Source organism: Sminthopsis crassicaudata, chromosome 3, assembly GCF_048593235.1.
Source record: "Sminthopsis crassicaudata isolate SCR6 chromosome 3, ASM4859323v1, whole genome shotgun sequence".
In the NCBI taxonomy this organism is placed as follows: Eukaryota; Metazoa; Chordata; class Mammalia; order Dasyuromorphia; family Dasyuridae; genus Sminthopsis; species Sminthopsis crassicaudata.
This window is the reverse complement of record NC_133619.1, coordinates 243,272,133-243,293,896: the sequence shown is the minus strand read 5'-3', so window position 1 is coordinate 243,293,896 and position 21,764 is coordinate 243,272,133. Positions and strand designations below refer to the sequence as shown.

The 21,764-nt window shown below is 31.5% G+C and overlaps 1 protein-coding gene across 1 annotated transcript in view; it reads right to left on the bottom strand.

The window, feature by feature from the left end:
• The window catches only part of HERC2 (HECT and RLD domain containing E3 ubiquitin protein ligase 2), a 227,008-nt gene that overhangs the window by 118,012 nt on the left and 87,232 nt on the right, over positions 1-21,764 (bottom strand). Inside the window, 13 exon segments of the mRNA XM_074300310.1 lie at positions 1,671-1,822; positions 1,963-2,099; positions 2,215-2,388; positions 3,233-3,369; positions 5,710-5,908; positions 6,044-6,171; positions 6,273-6,405; positions 6,759-6,973; positions 15,184-15,334; positions 16,719-16,822; positions 17,220-17,390; positions 20,118-20,303; positions 20,857-21,012. Of these exon segments, the coding sequence (XP_074156411.1) occupies positions 1,671-1,822; positions 1,963-2,099; positions 2,215-2,388; positions 3,233-3,369; positions 5,710-5,908; positions 6,044-6,171; positions 6,273-6,405; positions 6,759-6,973; positions 15,184-15,334; positions 16,719-16,822; positions 17,220-17,390; positions 20,118-20,303; positions 20,857-21,012 (2,043 nt within the window).

Sequence of the window (21,764 nt, the reverse complement as noted above, 5' to 3'; positions counted from 1 at the left end):
AACTAAAAATTATTTACTTTTTTCCACAAAGTTATAAATATTATGGTACCATGACAGATCCAATTGATATCTGGAAAATGAGATCTAGGATTGTAGGGATATGCCAACTCTAAAAGTATTAAATAAACTATATACAAAAACCTAAGAGTAATTTAAAAATTTAAAAGACATAAGTCCTATATTCCAACTAAATGATGTTACAGATATAAAAACCAGGATCCTGGTTCACTTCCCCCCACCACAAGAATTGGGCAAAAGCTATCAATACCCAAAATAAATACACCTAATTTATGTTAAGTGATACTGTCATATGATGCTGGCTTTTGTCAGATTTTGTGTTATATGTACTAAATACTATAACTTCTCTTCTTATTCCATTGTTACACCAAACAGGGAGAAAGAGAAGGAAGGAAAGAAAGAGATCTTCAAAAAATTATTACTACCATCACAAATAATGACTGTAAAAACACTCTTTAAAAGGTTCACAGAGAATACAAGAAATATCTAAAGAAACTATGACTATATGATACATATACTTTGTTACATGGTAAAGTTGGATGGTCTCCATAATTATTTTTCCTTTGACCAGGAGTTAACTTTTTTTGTGTCAAAAAACTCTTTTCGCAATTTGTGAAACCTATGACATGACACTAGTCAGAATTTTTTTTTCAAATATAGAATATGCACAGCATTATACAGAAAATCCATAATACTAAAATATAATAATCAAAGTATTTTTAAAATAGACTCACAGATGAAGGTTATGCATCTCAATTCTACAATATCACACAGATGACTTTTAAATATTTATATTAACTATTAACACATCCCCAACCTAAGTTTAAAAAAAAACCCATTCTAACCTAAAGCATTATTAGCCCCTATGCTAAGATTTTATACAAGACTGTCTAACAAATGGCTTAGTTAAAAAAGCAAACATAATTGTATTAACATGTAAATCTAAAACTAGCAAATAAATCAGAGAAAAACAGAATGATAATTTAGAGCTGAAAAAAGGATAAGGAAAAAAGTAAGGTTAAGTAACATACACAAACCCAGAAAAATATTAAGCAATATATCCAAGTTGTCTGACTCCAAATCTAGTTTCTTTCTATTACATACCATGCTAGTACTCTCTAGTTAATTTGTTTTTTTTATAAAAATGTTTTCTATGTGTTCATTTTTCCACATTTTACCAGCACAGGGAAAGAAGAAAAATATAATCAACTCTAACAACAAAATGATCTAATCTTTCTCTTTTTTCATTACAAAAATTTATGGCTATTTAAAAAAACCACATTTGCATTGGGATAAGTAGTAGCCATTGACCAATGTAATATTCATTTTTTCATGTGCATGTAATAGAACTTTTCTTAATCAATGCCTTCATTCATTATAACAACTACTCAGTAATTCAACATTTTCCCTAATAAGTAAAAACTTGGATTAAGCAAATTAGAGACAAATAAGAAATAAAATGCTGTTCTCAAGAAGTTTATAACCAGAATGAGAATGACAGGACTGAGACTTCTGAAATTTTATAATTAAATACTTTAAATGTGAGGTTGACAAGAATATATACTCTCTTTTTAATTCTGTACTTCTATATCATTGTGAAGATAATTATTTTGAAAAATAGAATTATCTTGGCAAAGTAAATCAAAACTTACCTAGCTCTTTAAATCTAGCATTTGCATCCAACAAAACATTTCGAATATTCTGAATGGCCCAACCATACAACTTTCCAAAAGTTACTTCTAGTAGCATTCGATTAAATGGTGGAATCAGATCAACATCCTTTAAACAATCTGTAAGTGGTTCCCTTGAAAAATATATATATAATTTTAATTTTATTTAATTTTTATTTAATATTTCATTTTATTTAATTTAAATATTAATACAAATATGTTCTTTATAATCACAATTGGCCTGAGGAATAAATACAACAATTTTGAATTTTACCCTATATTGGTTCCTTCTGGGATAAGTCTTTGCCATCCACAAAACATAGCATATTGCACAGACGGAAGCAAGAAATTTTTGTTTGCCAATTTTAAAATCGTGTCTATCCCTTCCAAACGAACTTCTGCTCTCTCCAACTGCAAAAGTATAAGTATGTAACTTTTAGATTCTATAAATTATCAAACAAATAGTAAGAACATGTTCTCAAACAAACAAAATAGCAATCAAAAAAACATCAAAAACAAATGTTACCTGTTTGAGTAAGCACTTTCTCATCTTTTCCACATCAACTGGTTCTTCTTTAAGTGCAAATTCAACAATTGTGCTAAGCAGTGCAGACTGAGGATAAAGACCTTGAACGTTCTGTTTAAGCCATTTGTATTTGTGAACACCCGTAACTGTACTCAGAAGTGGCTGCCATTTATCCTTAAAAATACAAATAGTTATTTCTATTTCAAATGTCACTACTGATTTTTATTCTAAAATTTTGAAACTACTAAATCATTTCATTAAGTTTACTACCATAAAAAAGTAACATTAATTCAAACCAAAATCTATATAATCAAGTATATATATGTATATATATATTTATATCATGAACAATTTTCCATAATATTCAAGACTTTTCACATATGTAAAGCAATAAATTTTTTTCATAAAATATTTACAAATTAGTAATGATTTTTAATGAAATTAATAAGAAAAAACATTTCTTTTCCTGCAAACACTTGCTCCTATTTCTATACTGAGTTTAAAGTTCCCAAGGTTTCTTTTAAGTTCTCCAAAGTAGAATACTAATGAAATCTATCTCAAAATTGATTAAAAATCAAAAGAGATAATAAACTTAAAGTGATTTGCAATTTGTAAAATATCAATGAAGATCATGAATAATGTACAAATATGCATTAAAAATTAGAATAATTTCTAAGAATTACTACTCACTGGTTTCCACCATTTCATTGCATATTATACAATCATAAAAGAGGACAAAATAACAATGGTGATGATGATGATTAATGATAACAAAAAAATATTGATATGGTACCTTATTACACCAGTATTTTTCAATATAGCAATGTCCCTGAACTAAATTTCATTCAGCAAATTAAATCAATTTTTATTAATTGCCCATAATATGCAAAGCATTATGACATACTAATTTCAAAATCTAAGAACAAAATTAGAATATCAATTGGTCCTTTCCTTTCTTAAGTTTCTATTTTTTTCTTCAGCAAACTGCCAAGTCAAATAACATCTTTATATAATATACCTTAGGTGATTTAACTGGAACAGGTCTTTTATCTACAGATACAGGACTATGAGGAAGAATACAGGCTTCTTCTAAGTCACCCTCTTCATTTCCAATCTTAGATTCTTCCACATCAGTAGGTTCTGACTTTTTGGGTACTATGAAAAAAAAAAAAAAATCCACATTATCAATGAATAATTTAATTATAATTTAAACTTAGGCCTGTTTCAAATTAGAAATATTTATACTTAAATGTAGGTCTAGGACATTAACATTTTGTTAAAATTAACTTGTATGAAAAACAAAGTGAAAAATTATTTCACAAGCTTTCTTTGAAATATAGTTTTGGGGGCAGCTAGGTGGCGCAGTGGATAGAGCACCAGCCTTGAATTCAGGAGGACCCGAGTTCAAATCTGGTCTCAGACATTTAAACACTTCCTAGCTGTGTGACCCTAGGCAAGTCACTTAGCCCCAGCCTCAGAAAGAAAAGGGGGGGGAAAAAAAAAGAAGAAAGAAATATAGTTTTAAGGTTTAAAACAAACAGGTTGGTTGTCAGAAAAATATAATTATTTGAATGCCAATTAATTTGGTAAACATTTATTATTATTATTTATAAAGATAACTAAATTCTGTTATCCCCTTCTTTCAAAATGAAAATAGAAAAATTCCTTAACATATTAAAGATCTTCTTAATTCTTGTTCTACATATCTTATTTGTGTTACTTCCCACTTTAGACACTATGTTCCAACAAAATGGGATTACTAACTATTCTCTGATACCTTACTGTACTCATATATCTCAGACAACTCATCCCTCCATGTCTAAAGTGCATATTCTCCTCTTCTTTGGTAAATTTTTCATAGCTAGGGTACCATTCTTCTATGAGGCATCTCTAGCTCTTTGTAGTTGGAAGTGCTCTCTCCTATATGTCCATTATAATCTACCCTGTATTGTAATTATTTGGATACATGTTTATGCCCTATTAGACTACAGGATCTCCTAGGATCCTAGTTTAAAAGTAGAAGAGACTTCAATGGTCATCTAATCCAGTCTTCTCATTTGAAGGATGAAAATCAAGGCACAGAAAGTTGAATATCACAATAGTAATAATTATTAAAAACAGAATTTGAACCTATGTTCTCTGATGGCAAATTGCCTTGAGACCTGGGACAAAGTCTTATTTCTTATTCATATCTCAGTGCCATACATGGAGAGTTGACAAATGTTTGTTAAATTGAAATGATACAGAATAATTCATTAAGAACAGTGTGGGAATCCCAAATAACATGAGAAGATGCTAGTTAGGTAAGTATTGGATGGGTCAGAATGTTAAAAAAGAATATATATAAAATTCTTCTAAAGATTATTAACTTTAGTACAAAATAAGTTAGAGGTTAGAAGTCTTTGAGAAGAAAATCCACTTTCAAGAAGAATATATAATACTATTAAAAGATTTCACTAACATGCTTTTTCTTTTTTAAAAAAAAGCAGATTAATATGATTCAGTTTGAAGAGGGGACCCCGTAACTCTGAAAATCCTTGAAGGAGAAAATCTCCTTCAACTCTGCCTCAGTGAGGGGACTCTACCCCAAGCATAAACAGTTTCATCTTTGTTATCTGGGTGGGGACAGCTCAGTCCCAAAACCCACTGAATTCAATTCAAATTCTAACCCTGGCTGAAACCCAGCCAGGAGTCAATTTGGGACCCCACCTATACAAGCCTCCTTCAGCTTGTAGCCAAAACCCCATATTATAAAAGAGCCAGACTGGAGCCTTCTCTTTGCAGAGGGTCTAAACATGCCAGCACTATGCCTGGCACCCCAAAGACTCTCTGCCCACTGGAATGTTTTCAGTATCCTGTCTTTATCCTCACCTATTTCCTTTAACTAGGCTTTAACCTTACTTCCAATAATAAACCTCTTTTGCCAATCTAGGTTTTCGGGTCTGTAAATTCCTTTATAGAGAACTGCTTGCGCCGCCACTAAACTTCATTTTCATTTGGGTACCCCAAATCTAAACCTCATCAAGTTGATTAATTGGATGTTAAAAAAAAAAATCCAAAAGGTTTACTCCAATTATATACTAAATTCTAAGTACATGTCTATTATCAGTACACACATATTTTTAAAAAAATTATTCATAATAAAATTTGTCAAATTTGAAAATCTTAAGATTGGGAAAAATTATTGAATCATTTTAGTATACTTCCTAAAAAGTAAAAGTATTTCTAAAATATAGCTCAAGAATAGAAATTTAAAGGTTTTTCCTTTTTAAGTAACTTAGATAAGTAAGCAAGACTTTTACTTCTATGCAAATATATGTAAGAGTATTAGGAGTTTTAGACTATTTGTCAACTTACATAACTTAATAAATACTTATTATATGAAAACTATAACCAAAGAAAGGTCCCACCTACCCCTCCCCCAAAAAAATACTATTTATAATTAAGGGGAAAAAAGTGTTTGACAATATTTTCCCACTTTCCTTATTTTCTTACCTCTTTTTAATTTCCTTCTCTCTCGTATCATCTTCTGAGCTATCCTTCTCCAACGAGGCAAAGAGCTTAAAAGTTTAAGTTTGGACATTATTGAGAGGTCATTGCAGACTGCAGGACGTAATTCATTAAAAAGAAATCGCAAACGTTCAATAACAGGAGCGCACACTTCCTTATAAGAACGCCCTTGTTCCTGATGTGTCTATTAAGTCAAACACATAGAGATTGGAGGGGAAGGGAGAAGAGATAGTCAATTTTTTTTTTTTTTACAAAACACCAAAAAGTATAGAAGAAACATATAATAATTGATACTAAATTATTTGGCCTATACATTTACCTTTATTAGTGAGCATTTTGCCTGGTAGACGACTCTACAAACATCCACTACGGACTTAGGCAACGTTCTGTGTTTGACTTGGTCAACACCAAGTGTAACTGGATGAACTAAAGATAAGGCCACATGACCTATACAAGGCATTAAAAAAAAATTAACTTGTCCTGTTAGCATAAAAGTTAGGTTAGTCAACAATATATTTGTAGTATGTTTAAGGCAAAAATATTAATACCTAAATCTTCATGCTTTAGAAGACAACATAAGAGTAGACGTCCCACCTCTTCCACAGGATGTTCAGGAGGAAATGTTATTGGTGTGGTCAAATGGCATTGCTTGCAGTACCTTTCTATCTGACATAAAAAATCCTGAAAACAGAAACAATCAAACTTGAATTCTTAATAGGCACTATGAAATTATATAACATCAAATATTTCACATACTCTAATATGTACATTACTGACAGGCATTTGAAATACTCAAACAGTTTACTTGAATATGAGAACAAATTCATTACCAAAAAATTCTTCCCTCGCATTTCATTAAAAAGCAAAATAAATTAATTACTTAAATGAGGCCAAAACAGAATATATAGAAATCAATGACTGAAAAAAGCTTGTGGTACAACAAAATAAAACTAAATATTAATAAATGATCAATGTTAGTACCATTAAACACTTTTCTCAATTAACTAGAACAGTAATTATGAAGAAAATATTACCTTCACAGTATGATCCTGAATGTTATTGTCTGCAATGGCTTGCAAAAATGGTTGGGAATGATCACTCCAAGTCAATCTATGGGAATAGAGTTTGGATTTGTTTGGAGTAGTATTTCCAGGAGAACTACAGTGGTCTTCATCTTTTTCTTCATTGTAACTATAATGTATCTGACTGGTTTGCAAACCTCCAGAAAATATAGATGACTTAAGCCATTCTAGAAAACATAGAAATAAATTTTTAAGAGAAAATGTAAACATACTGGGTAAGCAATAATATTTTTGACTGGAGGGAGGATAGCAAGAGTATTTAACATTGGGGAATAGTTTGAAAAGTACTGGAAGTGAAATCAGAAGACCTGGCCTCAAATCCCAGTTTTTATTAACTATTTACTCTAAAGCAAACTGCTCAGCCACTTTAACTTTCAGTCCATTCACATGTAAATTGCAGAGAAATCAGGAAAGCTTTAGGTAGAAGGAAGTGCTTAAGGTGAACTTCAAAAAAAATCTAAGGATATTAAAGCAGAAAATAAGAGCAATATATTTTAGGCATGGGAGACAACCAGAACAAAAGCAGTAACTAAGACAGAGAATAGAAAGCTCTTTAAGTATTCCATTCCTTTTAATTCATCAAATCTATTTCTACCTGATTATTCTAAGATTTTACTTTAAGTAAATTCCATCTTTAACAAGAGATCCATTTTCAATTTAGAGTCAATACTGAAGACATTCTCATGCAAAAGCTCTGTATTAGTAATTTGAGCAAGGAAGAATGGAAGGACTGCAGAGTATAAAAAAGGAAAATATAATAAAATTATACATAGAACCCTTTGTTTTTTTCAAGTTTCTGCTCAACCACAACCTTCTGTAGGAAACTTTTCCAGGTGCCCCCCAGAACCTCCCTGCTTATACTCTGAAGAAAATTTACATTGCAATTAGGCTCCATATCTAATTGCTGATCTGCATGGAAGCTTTGACTAGTTGTTTATGACTTAGGAAGATTTACCCCTCCTAAATCAATAATGTAGCTTACTATAGTGACGTTGACCTAATCAATTTTAGCTCCACTACAATTCAGAACTCCAGAGTTCCAGTGATTCAATGCCATCAGCCTTATCCCACTTGGATATTATGGGATATGCCCAGCTATTTTGTATATACCTTAGATATATAAATTCTGGGAACGCAAGTCCCGTTTCACTTACATCTTTGCCTCTCTAGCATAAAGGTAAAGCTAATTAAATGTTTGTTGGGAGACTGATAATTAGCACGAAGAGATGATTGCTGTCCAACTAAAAGAAATTTTTAAGATCAAAATTTATGAATAAGTTTTTGGAGCTATAATTTTTACTAAAAATGTTACCTTTAAGACAAAAAAGGAAATCATGTTTCCAATCAGCTTTTTAATCTACATAGAAATTTGATGGAAAAAAAGAGGGCCCCTTAAGCATTTTTTTTTAAATGCAAAGAAAAAGGGGCAGCTAGGTGAAGTAGTGGATAGAGCACCAGCTCTGAAGCCAAGAGTTCAAATCTGGCTGAAGGCACTTAACTTTCCTAGCTGTGTGACACTGGGCAAGTCACTTAACCTCAGTTGCCTCAGCAAAAAAAAAAAAAAAAAAAAAAACAAAGAAAAAGACAGAAGGCCAGAAGAAAACATAGACAGGGGATGGCTCTGCAAGTTACTTTTTATAAAACTAAGGTTTTTTGTGTAATTGGGAGGGGAATAACAAAATTATGTAAAAAATAATAAAAATAAAGCTATGAATAATGGAGATTTGTAGTTTCATGTATAATCTTTTTCTCTTTTATTTGAATACTAAAATGTACAATTGGTCATTTTTAAGCTCAAAACAAAAAAAAATTTTTTTTCTAAACTTCAAAAAAGAAAAAGAAACTTCAGAATATAGGCAAAAAAGATAAATGTATACCATGTGCTGCTGAGAAATTACTATGTACATTCTTTTAATGATCCCATTCAGAAAAAACCATAACTCTTTTATTTCTAAATTCTCCAAGTTTCACATATAAACTATACACATACACACATACCACACACACACACACACATATATATATATATATATATATATATATATATATATATATATATATAAATTATAAGTTTATCAGTCTGTAAAATTTTCTCTAGTTGTGAGAAAAGAACCTTATTATTATTGTGTAACTATTTTTTGTGTGTGGGGGTGTGGGGGGGTAATTCAGGTTACTTTTCTTTTGTAAATTTAGATGCTATGTCATAGGGTACATATGATTTCCTTGCTCATCTGACAATTCCTCCAGATCCTGGAGAATTATATGGTAAGTAAATATTGCTTCAGCCTTTTATTTTCATTCTATAATTGTCTTTACTTTATACAAGTTTCTTTAATACAACAGATTAGCAGATTTTCTTATGCATTCTGTCACTGTCTTATTTCAATGATTGTTGAATCTATTCACATTTAAGGTAAGTCTAACTCTTCTTCCGTGATAATTTTTTTAGATTATTTTTTAAGTGACATATTTATAATACATTTTGCTTACTACATTAAACCTTGATACTACTCTATTCTCACAGATTCTTTCCCTTCTACCTCCAACCTCACCCTATTTATCTACCTCTCCTGTTCTTTTAATTTACTTAAATTAACTCCTTTATTTTATATATTTCTCTCCAATCTTTAATAATACTTAAAAATCTTTCCTCTCTAACCTTCCCTCCAACTTCTAAGTAAACTCTATTTTCCTGTAATTTTTTCCAATTTTTTTGTCATTTTTATTCTTTTTTTCTTTCCAGCCTATTCTGAATGGTATTTTCTTCTACAAGGATTATACCCTTACTTTTTTTCCTTCCTCCTTGTTTCTGTGTCTTACAGGAGAAAAACGCTTCAGAAGCACCACATGAGACTCTCTTCTATCCCATTTCTATGGCAATGTGTTTGTTAATCTTACTCTATTTAGCCTCTCTAATTTCTCTCACAAAAGAAATAATATTCCATGGTGAAAATTATTTATGTCATGAGATCCAATCCCATCACGTGTTCTTACAATGATCATCAGTCTCCAAGTCATATATAGGGCTCTCGCTCTAGTTCTACATTTCTAACACACTGATTAGTGGCTGTCTCTTTTTCTGAGGTGAGATGTTGTCCAGGGAAGGTAGGACCTTTTTCAAACAAACTGGTTTCCTTCTAATGTACAAATTCTTCGTCTTTATGCCTCTGAAGAAACCAGCTAAAAGAGATCATTCTTTCAATGCAGTTTCTTTCCCATCAAAATGTCTTTTAGTGGCACTATTTCATTTCCCTTTCTAGAGAGCAAGATTCCTTCAAATTTACTTCCACCTACTATATTCCCTGCCCCAGTCCCTCTACTCCCTTACTTTTATCCATTTCTTCCACAATCTTCCCCTCCTTTCCTTTCCTGTCCCATCTGTTAAAAGACTCAAATTATTATTAATGCTTCACTATATGGATTTAGTTGGAAAGCATTATCCCTCCACTTCTTCTCCTTACATCCTCTACTTTTCCCTAGTCATGCAATTTTCCCACTGTTTTATCCTCCCACAAAAGATACTAGGAGGTCCATAGAGTATTAATTCAACTTTTCAATCTTCCTTTTCCTAATTCTTTAAGTTCCCCTTAGGTACTTTTTGTTTCTTGATGACCCTTCCCTGTTCTTTCCTTAACCCCACAATACAAACTTTTTTTAAAAAACATAAACAATAATCTATAAACAGAATAACTGATTTCATTATAATCTCATTGACAACTGAACATATTTAAGCTTTTTATGTCTGTGTCTTTTGAGATTTACAAGCCAAATAATCTTCTCACCCTAGGTTTTACTTTATTTTATTTGTTTGTTTCTTCAGAAATTAAATATCCATCTTTCTGGAGTGACAATTAGGTTTAAGTTTGCAGAATTTTATTTTGGTTTGAAGCTTCTATTTCTTTTGCTCTACAGAATATCTTACTGGATTACCTCAGAAATATAGAATAACTTGTACAGTTTCAATTACCTATTTTTCATATCTAAAGGATATTCTTCTGTTTTAAAAAAAATTGCTTCACATTTAGGAAAATTTAGACCTCGGTTTTGAGTTTCTTCTCCTTCAGGCTCAAGGCTCTTTTGGCTGCAGCTCTAAATGCAGGCTCTCTGCCCATGACTTCAGCATACTCCATCGCTGACTTGGCTGTGCAGTCTGCTGCCCTTTGTGGGGTCAGATGGGGTTTCAGCTATATCACTCCTAATGGAGTGAACAATCACAGATCTCAGGTGTATAACCCTAAAGTCATAAACCTCTATATTTAATATGCTAACTCTATCTAGTATAAAAATTCCACTAAAGGTAGAAGCCCAAAAGTTTTAAAGCAGCTAGGTAGAACCTGGATAAAGTACTGAGCCTGAAGTCAGGAAGACCTAAATTCAAATCTGGCACCACACACTTAGGGGGGCATACACTGTCCCTGAATAAATCACTTAAACCTCAATCTCTATATCAGTTTCCTCAACTGTAAAACAGAAATCAAAAGAGCACTACTTCTCAGGATTGCTATTATAACCAAATGACATCTTTGTAAAACAGTGCAAAGTCTGGCAATTTGAAGGCCACAGTAAATATTTGTTTCCTTCCTTTTAATATAAGAAGTTTTTACTTGAAACAGAGGTTCTGCTTCTATTATGAATTCTATTGTAAATATTCTAAATTTGACCAAGTAATTCCTTTATTTTAAAAAGTTTTTTGATTGTTGCAGAGAGGAAAAAAGGATTATTCTATCATCTTGACCAAAACATAAATCTCAGGTTGGCTTGCAAAGACTTATTTATCTCACATGGCCCTTTCTATCTATTGCATCATATTTCCTATAACCCTCTAGTCCACACTAGTCCACCAACATCCTGATTCTCTTGTTCTTAACTTGTCCAAATTTTATCTATCCTTCAAGGCCTAATCAACTTCCATCTTCTCCATGAAATTTTCTCTTACTAAATCTACATTATTCTTATTCTCTCATTTGCATGCATTTACTGGCACCCTTTCTTAGCTTTAAAATATTTTCCATCTGCCAATTCAACTACTGAATCTCTAGCCACTTATAAAGTCCAATTCAAATCTGTTTTATATCTCTCCAGTGAATTCTCCATATTTTATATTTAACTTATTAATTTATGTGCTGTATCCCCCCCAAAAAATCACCCCAAAAGCTCTGTGGGAACAAGAATGCCATCTTTCACAGTGTCTAAAAAAGTTAGCACGTGCATGGTTATAATCAGTGGTTTTTATTCAAAATTCTCCAAAATCAATCTCCTATATAACTTTGGGTTTGCTATAAAATTATCCACACCTCATATACTCTAACACTATAGCCAAATAAAACTAATAATTAATCTCTGAACATGACTTAGCTCATGCTATCTCCACTACTCATCTTATCCTCTATATAATTGAAAGCTTCAACCCTTACATCACTAAATTCAAAAATTCATCAAGACCCTATTCAAAAGCCATCTCCTCTAAGAAACCACCCTTGAAAATCTTAGGCAAAAATCATTACTAATATTTTAGACTCTCGTATCATGTCTTTGGACCCTTTTTAGTTACATCCACACTCAAATTTTTATTACATCTGACAAAATGACTTATTCTACCTTATAGATTATGAGCAATTTAAGAGAAAGGAATACTACACTGCAACTGAAATCAAAACAAAAAATGTGTGCAATAAATTGTCTTAATACATTCAGGTTCAGTTTAAACTCCTCATCACCACTGGAAGAACTTTTAAAAAGTCAAGATTCACATTAAAACCTGCACTTTATCCCTTCAGTGACCAATGCAACAACAACAAAAAAATTTTCTAAATTCAAATTACACAGATTGCATTACAGAGAAAGGACAGTTTTGCCTGGATCATAAAATACAGAAAGGAGAGTAATATAAAAAGAGGCAAGAAAGAAAAACTGGTGACACACTTTAAGGGCTTTAAAGACAATTTTATTCTGGAGTCAAAAGGGAGCTACTGGAATTTATTGAGAAAGGGAAGAACATGGTCAAACCAGTCTTATAGAGAATTAGTTTAGCAGACAGGTGGATAAATCATTATGAAACTGTTGTAATGATCTAGGTGAGGAGTGATGACAGCCTGAAGTAAGGTGATGGTTATAGGAATAAAAAAAAAATAAAAAGATAAGTTGGATGCAAAGATATGGAGGCAGAGAGCAAAAATTTGAAAACTTGTAAAGAGAAGAAAATAAAAACAAAATTAGAACCTAGCAAATTATATAAATGGTGGAGACTTCAATAGAAATGGAAAATTCCATAGAGGCAAGGGTTAGGAAGAAAAGATAATGAGTTCTATTTTGGAAATGCTGGATTCAAAAAATGTGCAATTTGAAAAGTCCAATAGTTGATGATGCTAGAGTTCAGGACACACATTGGAGCTGGACATATAGATCTCAAAGTCACCTCTTGCACAGAGATGATAATTAAAGCTATGGATGTTAAAGACATTGTCAAGAGATTGTAGAGAGAGAAAAGGACTTAGAACAAATTGTTAGGCTATACCCAATTAGAGAATGTGAAATGAATCAAGAGTGAGGAAAAAAAGACTAAGGAGTTAGACATATAATAAAAAAAGAAGAGAGAATCCAGGAGAGTATATGATTAAAAGTAATGAATATCAAAAAGACGCCTAGAAGTACAAGGAATAAAAATAATAATAATCATATTTGGCAATTAAGAAATCACTAGTACTTTAGAAAGGAAGTTTTCAGTTAAGTAGTTAAGAAGTCAGAAAACTTCAAAAGTTTGGGGAGAGGAGAGGAAGTGGAATCTACAATTATAAAAAGCAATTTCTAGGAATTTGGTTGGTTAAGAAAGGAAAGAAAAACATGATGATAGCTTTAAGATAGATGGCAAGGTCTAAAAGGATGAAGAGATGGGTATATTGGAAAGCAATTGGAAAGAAACTAATAGACATGGAAAGAATGAATATGAGGAGAAAAGAGAGGGTCAATCCACTGGAGAAACCAAAAGGGAATTAGTTCAAGGGCATATGTCAATAGGTAATTCCTGGCAAAGAGAGAGGAAGTGACCTCAGAATAAATTGTCTTAATTTTCTCAGTAATATGGGACACAAGTAGATTAACTAACAGGATGTGAGAGGAGAGATGTATGAGTGGATTAAATAAAGGAAAGAAGAATTAGAACAGCATCTATGGGGAGATAGGAAACTAATTGGGTAAATGCTCTACTATACTGAGTGTCCAATGGAGATTAGAAAATACAATTTTGTAATATAAGTGAGTTCAGGTGAGTGCCTTTTTCCACTCAGCAACATATGAGTAGGAAAAGAGAGGGTAGCTGGTAGGAGTGAACCAGCATTAGGATTTGGCAAAAGACAAGTGGCAAAAAGACAAATGGGAAAGGGATTCAAGATGAAGACAACATAGAAATGAACTAGTTAGCCATAAGTCAAGATAGGAATAAACAAACAAACAAACAAACAAACAAACAAACAAACAAATAAATAAATAAATAAAGCCTAAGCAGGATAAATAGCTTTAGAAAATACTTAGAAGGTAGAGGCATTGATTGGTGTTTATGATAAGGACTTAGAGCAAAACATAGGAAGAAATGGAATCAAATCGCAACACAAGAATGTCAAAATATCTGCCATTTTGAAAGACATGAAAATTAATTCTTGAGTGCATACAGAAAGAGTTAACAGACAAATCCATAAAAGAACCCTTTACAATATTCACAAGACACTCATCTGTAACATGTCAAGGGAATGCTAAAGTTACTTTCAATTAAAAGTACTTTGGTAGGAGAAATCAATTATCATTTCTTCACTGATAAAGAACTTAGAATATTTAAAGGAAGGCAAACTTATTTTTAGGATTATCTATTCCACATTATTTTAACTCTTATCAATCACAAGAAATAATAATACCAAAATTGATACTGACTATAAATGAACATTAATACATGCAAAACTATCATTAAAGTAAGAGTTTAAGTAACATCATTTGATGCAGCAAGTTAGTTACAAAATGGGAAGAAGTGAGGGTTATTTTAAACTACATAAATATCACTTATATATATTATTTTATATACATGACATAGTTTTGTCTTGAGATCTTCACAAAATATATAGTTTGCAAAGTAGGCCAATTACAAGTCATTAAATAATGTAATCATATTTAATACATTTGATTTATTCCTAATTGTATCCTAATGTTTATCACTCCGATACTACTTCAAATTTAAATTTATCTTCCTAAATGTAAGAGTGACTTAATCACTATTTTTACTAATTAACAATAATATTTCCTCTTTTATAATGCTACTTAATGACAAACTGATACTAAGGCCAATTTAATATAATGATTAATATTTAATTCAAAGGAAGAAATTTTTTCTTACTGGCACATTCAACCTCCACAGGAGACAGTGGTGTGCTCATTGCTAAATAGGAAGCATGAAGTCCAAGGAGGAGACCCAGATTTCTTTCTGGATCTATGAGAGGTGAAGAGAGACTAGTAAGGTCTGGCGTTGTAATCACTTCCTGGTCAGGCTAGTTCAAAAAACAAAAACAAACAAACAAACAAACAAAAAAACAAAACAAAAAAAAAAAAAAAAACCATCATCAGCTTAAGAATATAAATTTAATTTAAAATGATAAAGAAAGAAAATCTAGTTTACATTAAAAAAAATTACACATCTAAAAACTCAACCTGGATGTTTGTGAAGAAAATGGTTTTCTAACAATAATTGTGTATCACAATGGTAAAATTTAATTATTTTGTATTTTATAACTTATTCTAAGTACCTTAGTTTGACAGAATATTTATTTCCTTTATTTATTAAGAAAGTCTGCCCAAGAAGGCAGTAGTGAGCATACAAATACCCGTTTTTATTATATATAAAAAGTGAATATAAAGATAGTTAAAGTAAAAATCCAAGAATCAAGAAGATCCAAAGTACCTAGTTCTTCAGCATATACCTTGTATAAAATGGTTACATTCAGAAGCAACCCTGGGGAAAGCAACAGAACTATATAATTGAATACTCCGTTGACTGTGGAAAACCATCAAGTGGATAAGCAGTTTCTGCTCTACTAAAAATGGAGCTCTTTCTAAATAAAAGAGTCAAATATTAATCAAGTTCAAAGTTCACTGTCAAAAGAACAGAAAAACTAAACTTTACTCATTTGCTAATTATGTAATATAGTCTTCCTTGCAGTATGCCACAAAAATGATAATTTTTGCTTTTATTATTCCTGTTTTATTAAAAAGTTCTTTAAGAAAAGATAAAATGCAGCATAAATATTCATTAATTTCATAGAAATTTTCTACAAGAAATAACTTAGCAATTTCACATCCAGAATAATTATCAACTATAGAAGAATATTGCTTTAATTAACTTAACTGTTATGGCATATAATGTATTTTTTTGCTATTTCAAATTATGAAGTAATTCTAAAACAGAAAATCTCTTAAAAGCAATGACTAAATAATTCTCCAACATCCTTGATTATATCAATTATAGCAAAAATACTATGCTGAACTACAATGAGTTGGTGTACTCTACCATATAAACAGGCACATAATTTTTCATTCTTCAGCTAATTCAACATTGACTGGCTCCAACAATTGAAATAACTTAAGAACACATCTAAGCAAAAAGGCATAAAAACTGATTTTCTAAAAAACTCTACCTCTGCCATATAAAGTATCATTTTAACAACAATTTAAAAACTATAGCACACTATTATATTTTAGGTTGTCTTAAAGATTACAAGCTTACATATGAAACACATGTTAAATTACTACTGATAAATTATTTCATGTTTTACCTATTAGATGTCAATCTGTCATGAAAATCATACATTATAAAACTAATAGCAAATTTCTTCTAAAAGAGATACAATTGTGACATTTACTCAACTCAAATTTTACCTCCATATACTGGCCAACACAAAATGCATGCATTGAATCCCTTGTGTCCTCAAACTGTAAAGCAGCTTCCAAAGCAACCACTGGGTCATCACCTGCAAACTGAGCTATAATTTAAAAAAAAGAAAAAAAATTATAAAAAAGGTATACTTCTTCAAAAATATTTACAGGCCCAAATTAACTTCTTGGATTCTAGCTTTATTATAAGGAGAAGTATAAGATAGAGATATTTATCAACCTTCTAAAAGTAGGGGATCATTAAGTATCTAAAGTCTTTCCTCAAGAATAAATGAACGAATGACAAAAAGAAAGAATTGCTTGGCTCCAATTTGGTTGGCACTGCATGAATACTCTGAAGCCATGAATACATCAAAGTGTCTTAGATGATCTATAAATTAGATAATCTAAATATTATATATATACATATATAAATAATCTAAATATTTTCTATGAAATGACAACTGGTACAATTTCTAAATCATGAAGTCAAAAATTAAATCTTACCAAGAATGCTATTGCCTGTTAAAGATTGTGTCTGAAAGTCTTTTATATCATACACTTTCCCATCAATCACAGTCCAGAAACCTCCATCTTTATTGTGATTCTCCAGGTCAGCTTTACGTATAAGCGTCACTTCCTCATTATTTCTACTATTCTGACCTGTGAAAAATGATCCTAAACAGGGTGTAAAAAAGGAAAAATATAAGATGAAATAACTCATTGCTAAGATACACAGTTTAGAAAAAGGTCAACAAACGTTTACCTGGAAAATAATAAAAGAAATGTTGCAGAATGCAGCAATGCTAACTTCCCCAAAACTGCTATGAAAATGAAAATAATAGAACACACACAAATTCCTTTTTATTTATAAAATAAATTTAAATTTCCTCAACCTTATATAGAACAAAGAGGAAAAAAAAACCTCTATTTTGTTAATACCTAATCAAACATTGTTGGTGGAATTGTGAATACATCCAGCCATTCTGGAAAACAATTTGGAACTATGCTCAAAAAGTTACCAAACTATGCATACCCTTTGATCCAGCCAAAGAGATCTTAAAGAAGGGAAAGGGACCTGTATGTACAAGAATGTTTATGGCAGCACTCTTTGTAGTGGCCAGAAACTGGAAAACGAGTGGATACCCATCAATTGAAGAATGGAGGAATAAATTGTGGTATATGAATATTATGGAAATTATTGTTCTGTCAGCAGGATGATTTCAGAGAGGCCTGGAGAGACTTACATGAACTGATGCTGAGTGAAATGAGCAGGACCAGGAGATCATTATATATTTCAACAACAATACTATATGAGGATTAGTTCTGATGGATGTGGCCCTCTTCAACAATGAGATGAATCAAATCAGTTCCAATAGAGCAGTAATGAATTGAACCAGCTACACACAGCGAAAGAACTCTGGGAAATGAGTGTGAACCACTATATAGAATTTCCAATCCCTCTGTTTTTGTCCACCTCCATTTTTTATTTCCTTCACAGGCTAATTGTACACTATTTCAAAGTCTAATTCTTTTTGTACAGCAAAGTAACTGTATGGATATGTATACATATATTGTATTTAATTTATATTTTAACATATTTAGGGGCAGGTAGGCGCAGTGGATAGAGCACCAGCCCTGAATTCAGGAGGACCTGAGTTCAAATTTGGTCTCAGACACTTAACACTGTCTAGCTGTGTGACCCTGGGCAAGTCACTTAACCCCAGCCTCAAAAAAAAAAAAAAAAAAAAAAAAACATATTTAACATGTATTGGTCTACCAGCCATCTGGGGTGGGGGGAAGGAGGGGGGAAAACTAGAACAAAAATTTGGCAATTGTCAATGCTGTAAAAATTAGCCATGCATATATCTTGTAAATAAAAAGCTATAATAAAAATATATATATATATAAAAAAAAAAAGAAGGAAAAAAATACCTAATCAAAGTCAACTGAGTAGCTATTTATAGGGGAAAATTTTTAAAAAGCTTTGTGTTGGCAAAGGACACACCATTTAAATTTGAAATATTTCTTGATCATCTACTGTGTGCTAAGCCCTGTGAATTAAATGACATACATGCTATTATAATATAAAATAATATATTTTATAATAAGGATAATTCTCATATAAAGCTTTAAGATTTGCAAAATGTTTTACATGTATTATTTTATTTGATCCCCATCCTGAATCTGTAGATTATATGCTAAAATTCTTCCTATTTTACAGATGAAGAATCTGAGCTTTGGAGAGGTTAGATGACTTTCCCAGAGTTAGATATACAAGCAAAGTGAGTTTCAAGGGAAGTTCAAAAATTAAAGAACATGAAAACAGATATGTGTAGGAACACTGTAAGTAAAAGACAGGACAGTTGAATAAGGAAAATCGTATAAGATAAAGTTGAAAAGAAAGATGACAAAACTATAGAGAGTCTTCTACTTTAATTTTATTCCATAGACAAGGAAGGAGATATTTGAAGTTTTCAAAAATAAAGGTTAAAGGGGCAGCTAGGTGGTGCAGTGGATAGAGCACCAGCTCTGAAGTCAGGAGGACCTGAGTTCAAATTTAACTTCAGACACTTAATACTTCCTAGCTGTGTGACCCTGGGCAAGTCACTTAATCCCAATTGCCTCAGCAAAAATAAATAACTGAATGAATGAATGAAGGTTTAAAAAAAAAAAAATGACTGAGAGAATGAAGTCTAGATATGGGGGAAAATGAAAATGGACACAAGAAAGTCTGCCCAAGAAGGCAGCAGTGAGCATACACATTTATACAGTAGCAATTAGATAAAGAGGAGGGAACAGATATAAAGATACTATGGAGACAGAATGGACAAGACCCATTAACTACGGACTAGATATGGTAAGTATGGGGGAAAAAAGTGTCATTATTTATATTAAGATTTCAAAGACAGCAGATGAGTTGAAAAGTATTATCACTAGGTCAAAAGGAAAAAATAGGTTTTGGAAAGACAAAAAAGTTAATTTGATTTTGAACAAACTTGAGATGCAAATGAGACATCCACTAAGTGTGTACTGCTCAGAACAAAGGTCGAGGGTTTCTATCACTAAGAAGATTTGCAAGTCATTTACATAGATATGATAAAAGAAGTAATTCATGAGATCAACAAAGTGGGGGGAGGGACGCAAGAAAATCAATGAACACTAAAAACGCCTCTTCATTCTGAATTAGAATTCGAAATCCCTGATTCTAAGACTGGCATTCTTTTCAGAAATAAATTTAATTTCATCAATTTTTAAAGCAATCCTCCATATAGATATAGATATATGTTACTAGAATGTTACTTTTAAATAAGATTTTTATGACAAACCCCAAATTAAGATGTTTCTCACACTTCTGCTTGTGAAAACTTTAAGATAAGTTTAAGTTTACTTAAAACAACATACCCATTATTCCAGGCCAGGCTAAATCCTCATTATCATCTCTCTCTTTTCCTGGTGCCAAATGGTTAAACCTATCTAGATGTTCCAGTAGGCCAGCCAAGAGAGGAATTGCCCCAGCTTCCTGCATTAATCCAGGACTTTTATTGAGCAAAAGGACAATAGATACTATCAACTCGGGAAGAAGAACACCTAAATTATAACAAAAAGAGAAAATATAGTGAACTCTAAAATACATATTTTAAGATAAAAATCATTTTACAGTATTTTTTAAACTGAATTTGCTAAAAAAATATTTTTTAGGTTCTGTTCCTTCTTTTCACCAAGTGATGATTTTCAAGGTTTTTTTGTCCTTCATCTTAGCTTTGTTAGATACTTTATTTATAGGTACAGAATTTTAATTATTTTTCTATGTTATAAGAAAATTTTTCTTATGAAAACTTCCTTCAAAAATTACATCAATTAAATAGGTCATCTATCTTAAAAATTCCAAAAGCATGTCTGCAATTTTCATCATAAAAAATTTCCAACTTATAATTTCTTTCTATTTCATCCAGTAACAGGTTAAAAAAATCCTACAGAAGTTGCAAAATGTCACAAAATTTCTCAAGTTTTAACAGGAATAATAGTCTTACTACACTGCATCAAAACTCAAAATTAACATCAATCTCTTATTTAAAGACATGCTAATATCAGCCAAAATTTAAGCAACCAAAAAGTCACATTCATTTATTATAAGAACTACCTGTTAGATCACCATCCACAACACGAGATACTTCTGCAAAGTGCCGATAACTGGAAGATGCAATACTAGTTGCCACAGGCAATATATCTCCAATGTGTGTGCACAAAAGAGCTGTATATTTTTTCAGCAAAGAACCAACTCCTAATAGCTCGGGACCTTGAAGAAAAAAGTTACACAATTAAGAGTTTTAGTTTAAATTATTTTATGTTATATTAAATAATGCTACTTTGTAAGTAATTAGTTCTACATCATTCTCTAAGTGTTCTTAATCTTTTTTGTGTCATGGACCCTCCCTCTGACAATCTGGTAAAGCCAATAGTTCTGTCTCAGAATATTCATAAGTAATAGATACGGTAAATTTTAGTTAGAGGTTGGTGAAAATAAAGATGTAGTAGTGTTTTTTTTCCCTTCAAGTTATTCAACATCCTGAAATCTATCCAATGATCCCCAAAGAATGGACCCCACATTAAGAACTCCTGTACTATGTAATTCTCTCCTCTCACTATCCTAGTAATCAGCTTAAGTTTAGTGCCTATCTATTTTCTCTGTCCCATAGGTCTTATTTATATGCTTAGATAACATGGTCAGAATTATTAAATATTTACTTACATAATACCTGGGACAGAGTTATTAAAATGCTAGATAAAAGAAGCAATAGATGCTTTGTAACATATAATTTCCAAAATTTCCACTTAAATTATTCAATAGGAATAATCCTTAGCCATTTTCCAAAAACACCCAGGTAATGCAGTGAATAGAGGGCTGAAACCAGAGGTAGGAAGATTCAAGTTCAAATCCAACCTTGAACTCTTGCTAAAATCCCTTAATCTCTGTTTGCCTTAGTTCTCTCTCAACTATAATACAGAATAATAATAGCACTACCTCCAAAGGCTACTGTGAAATAATAT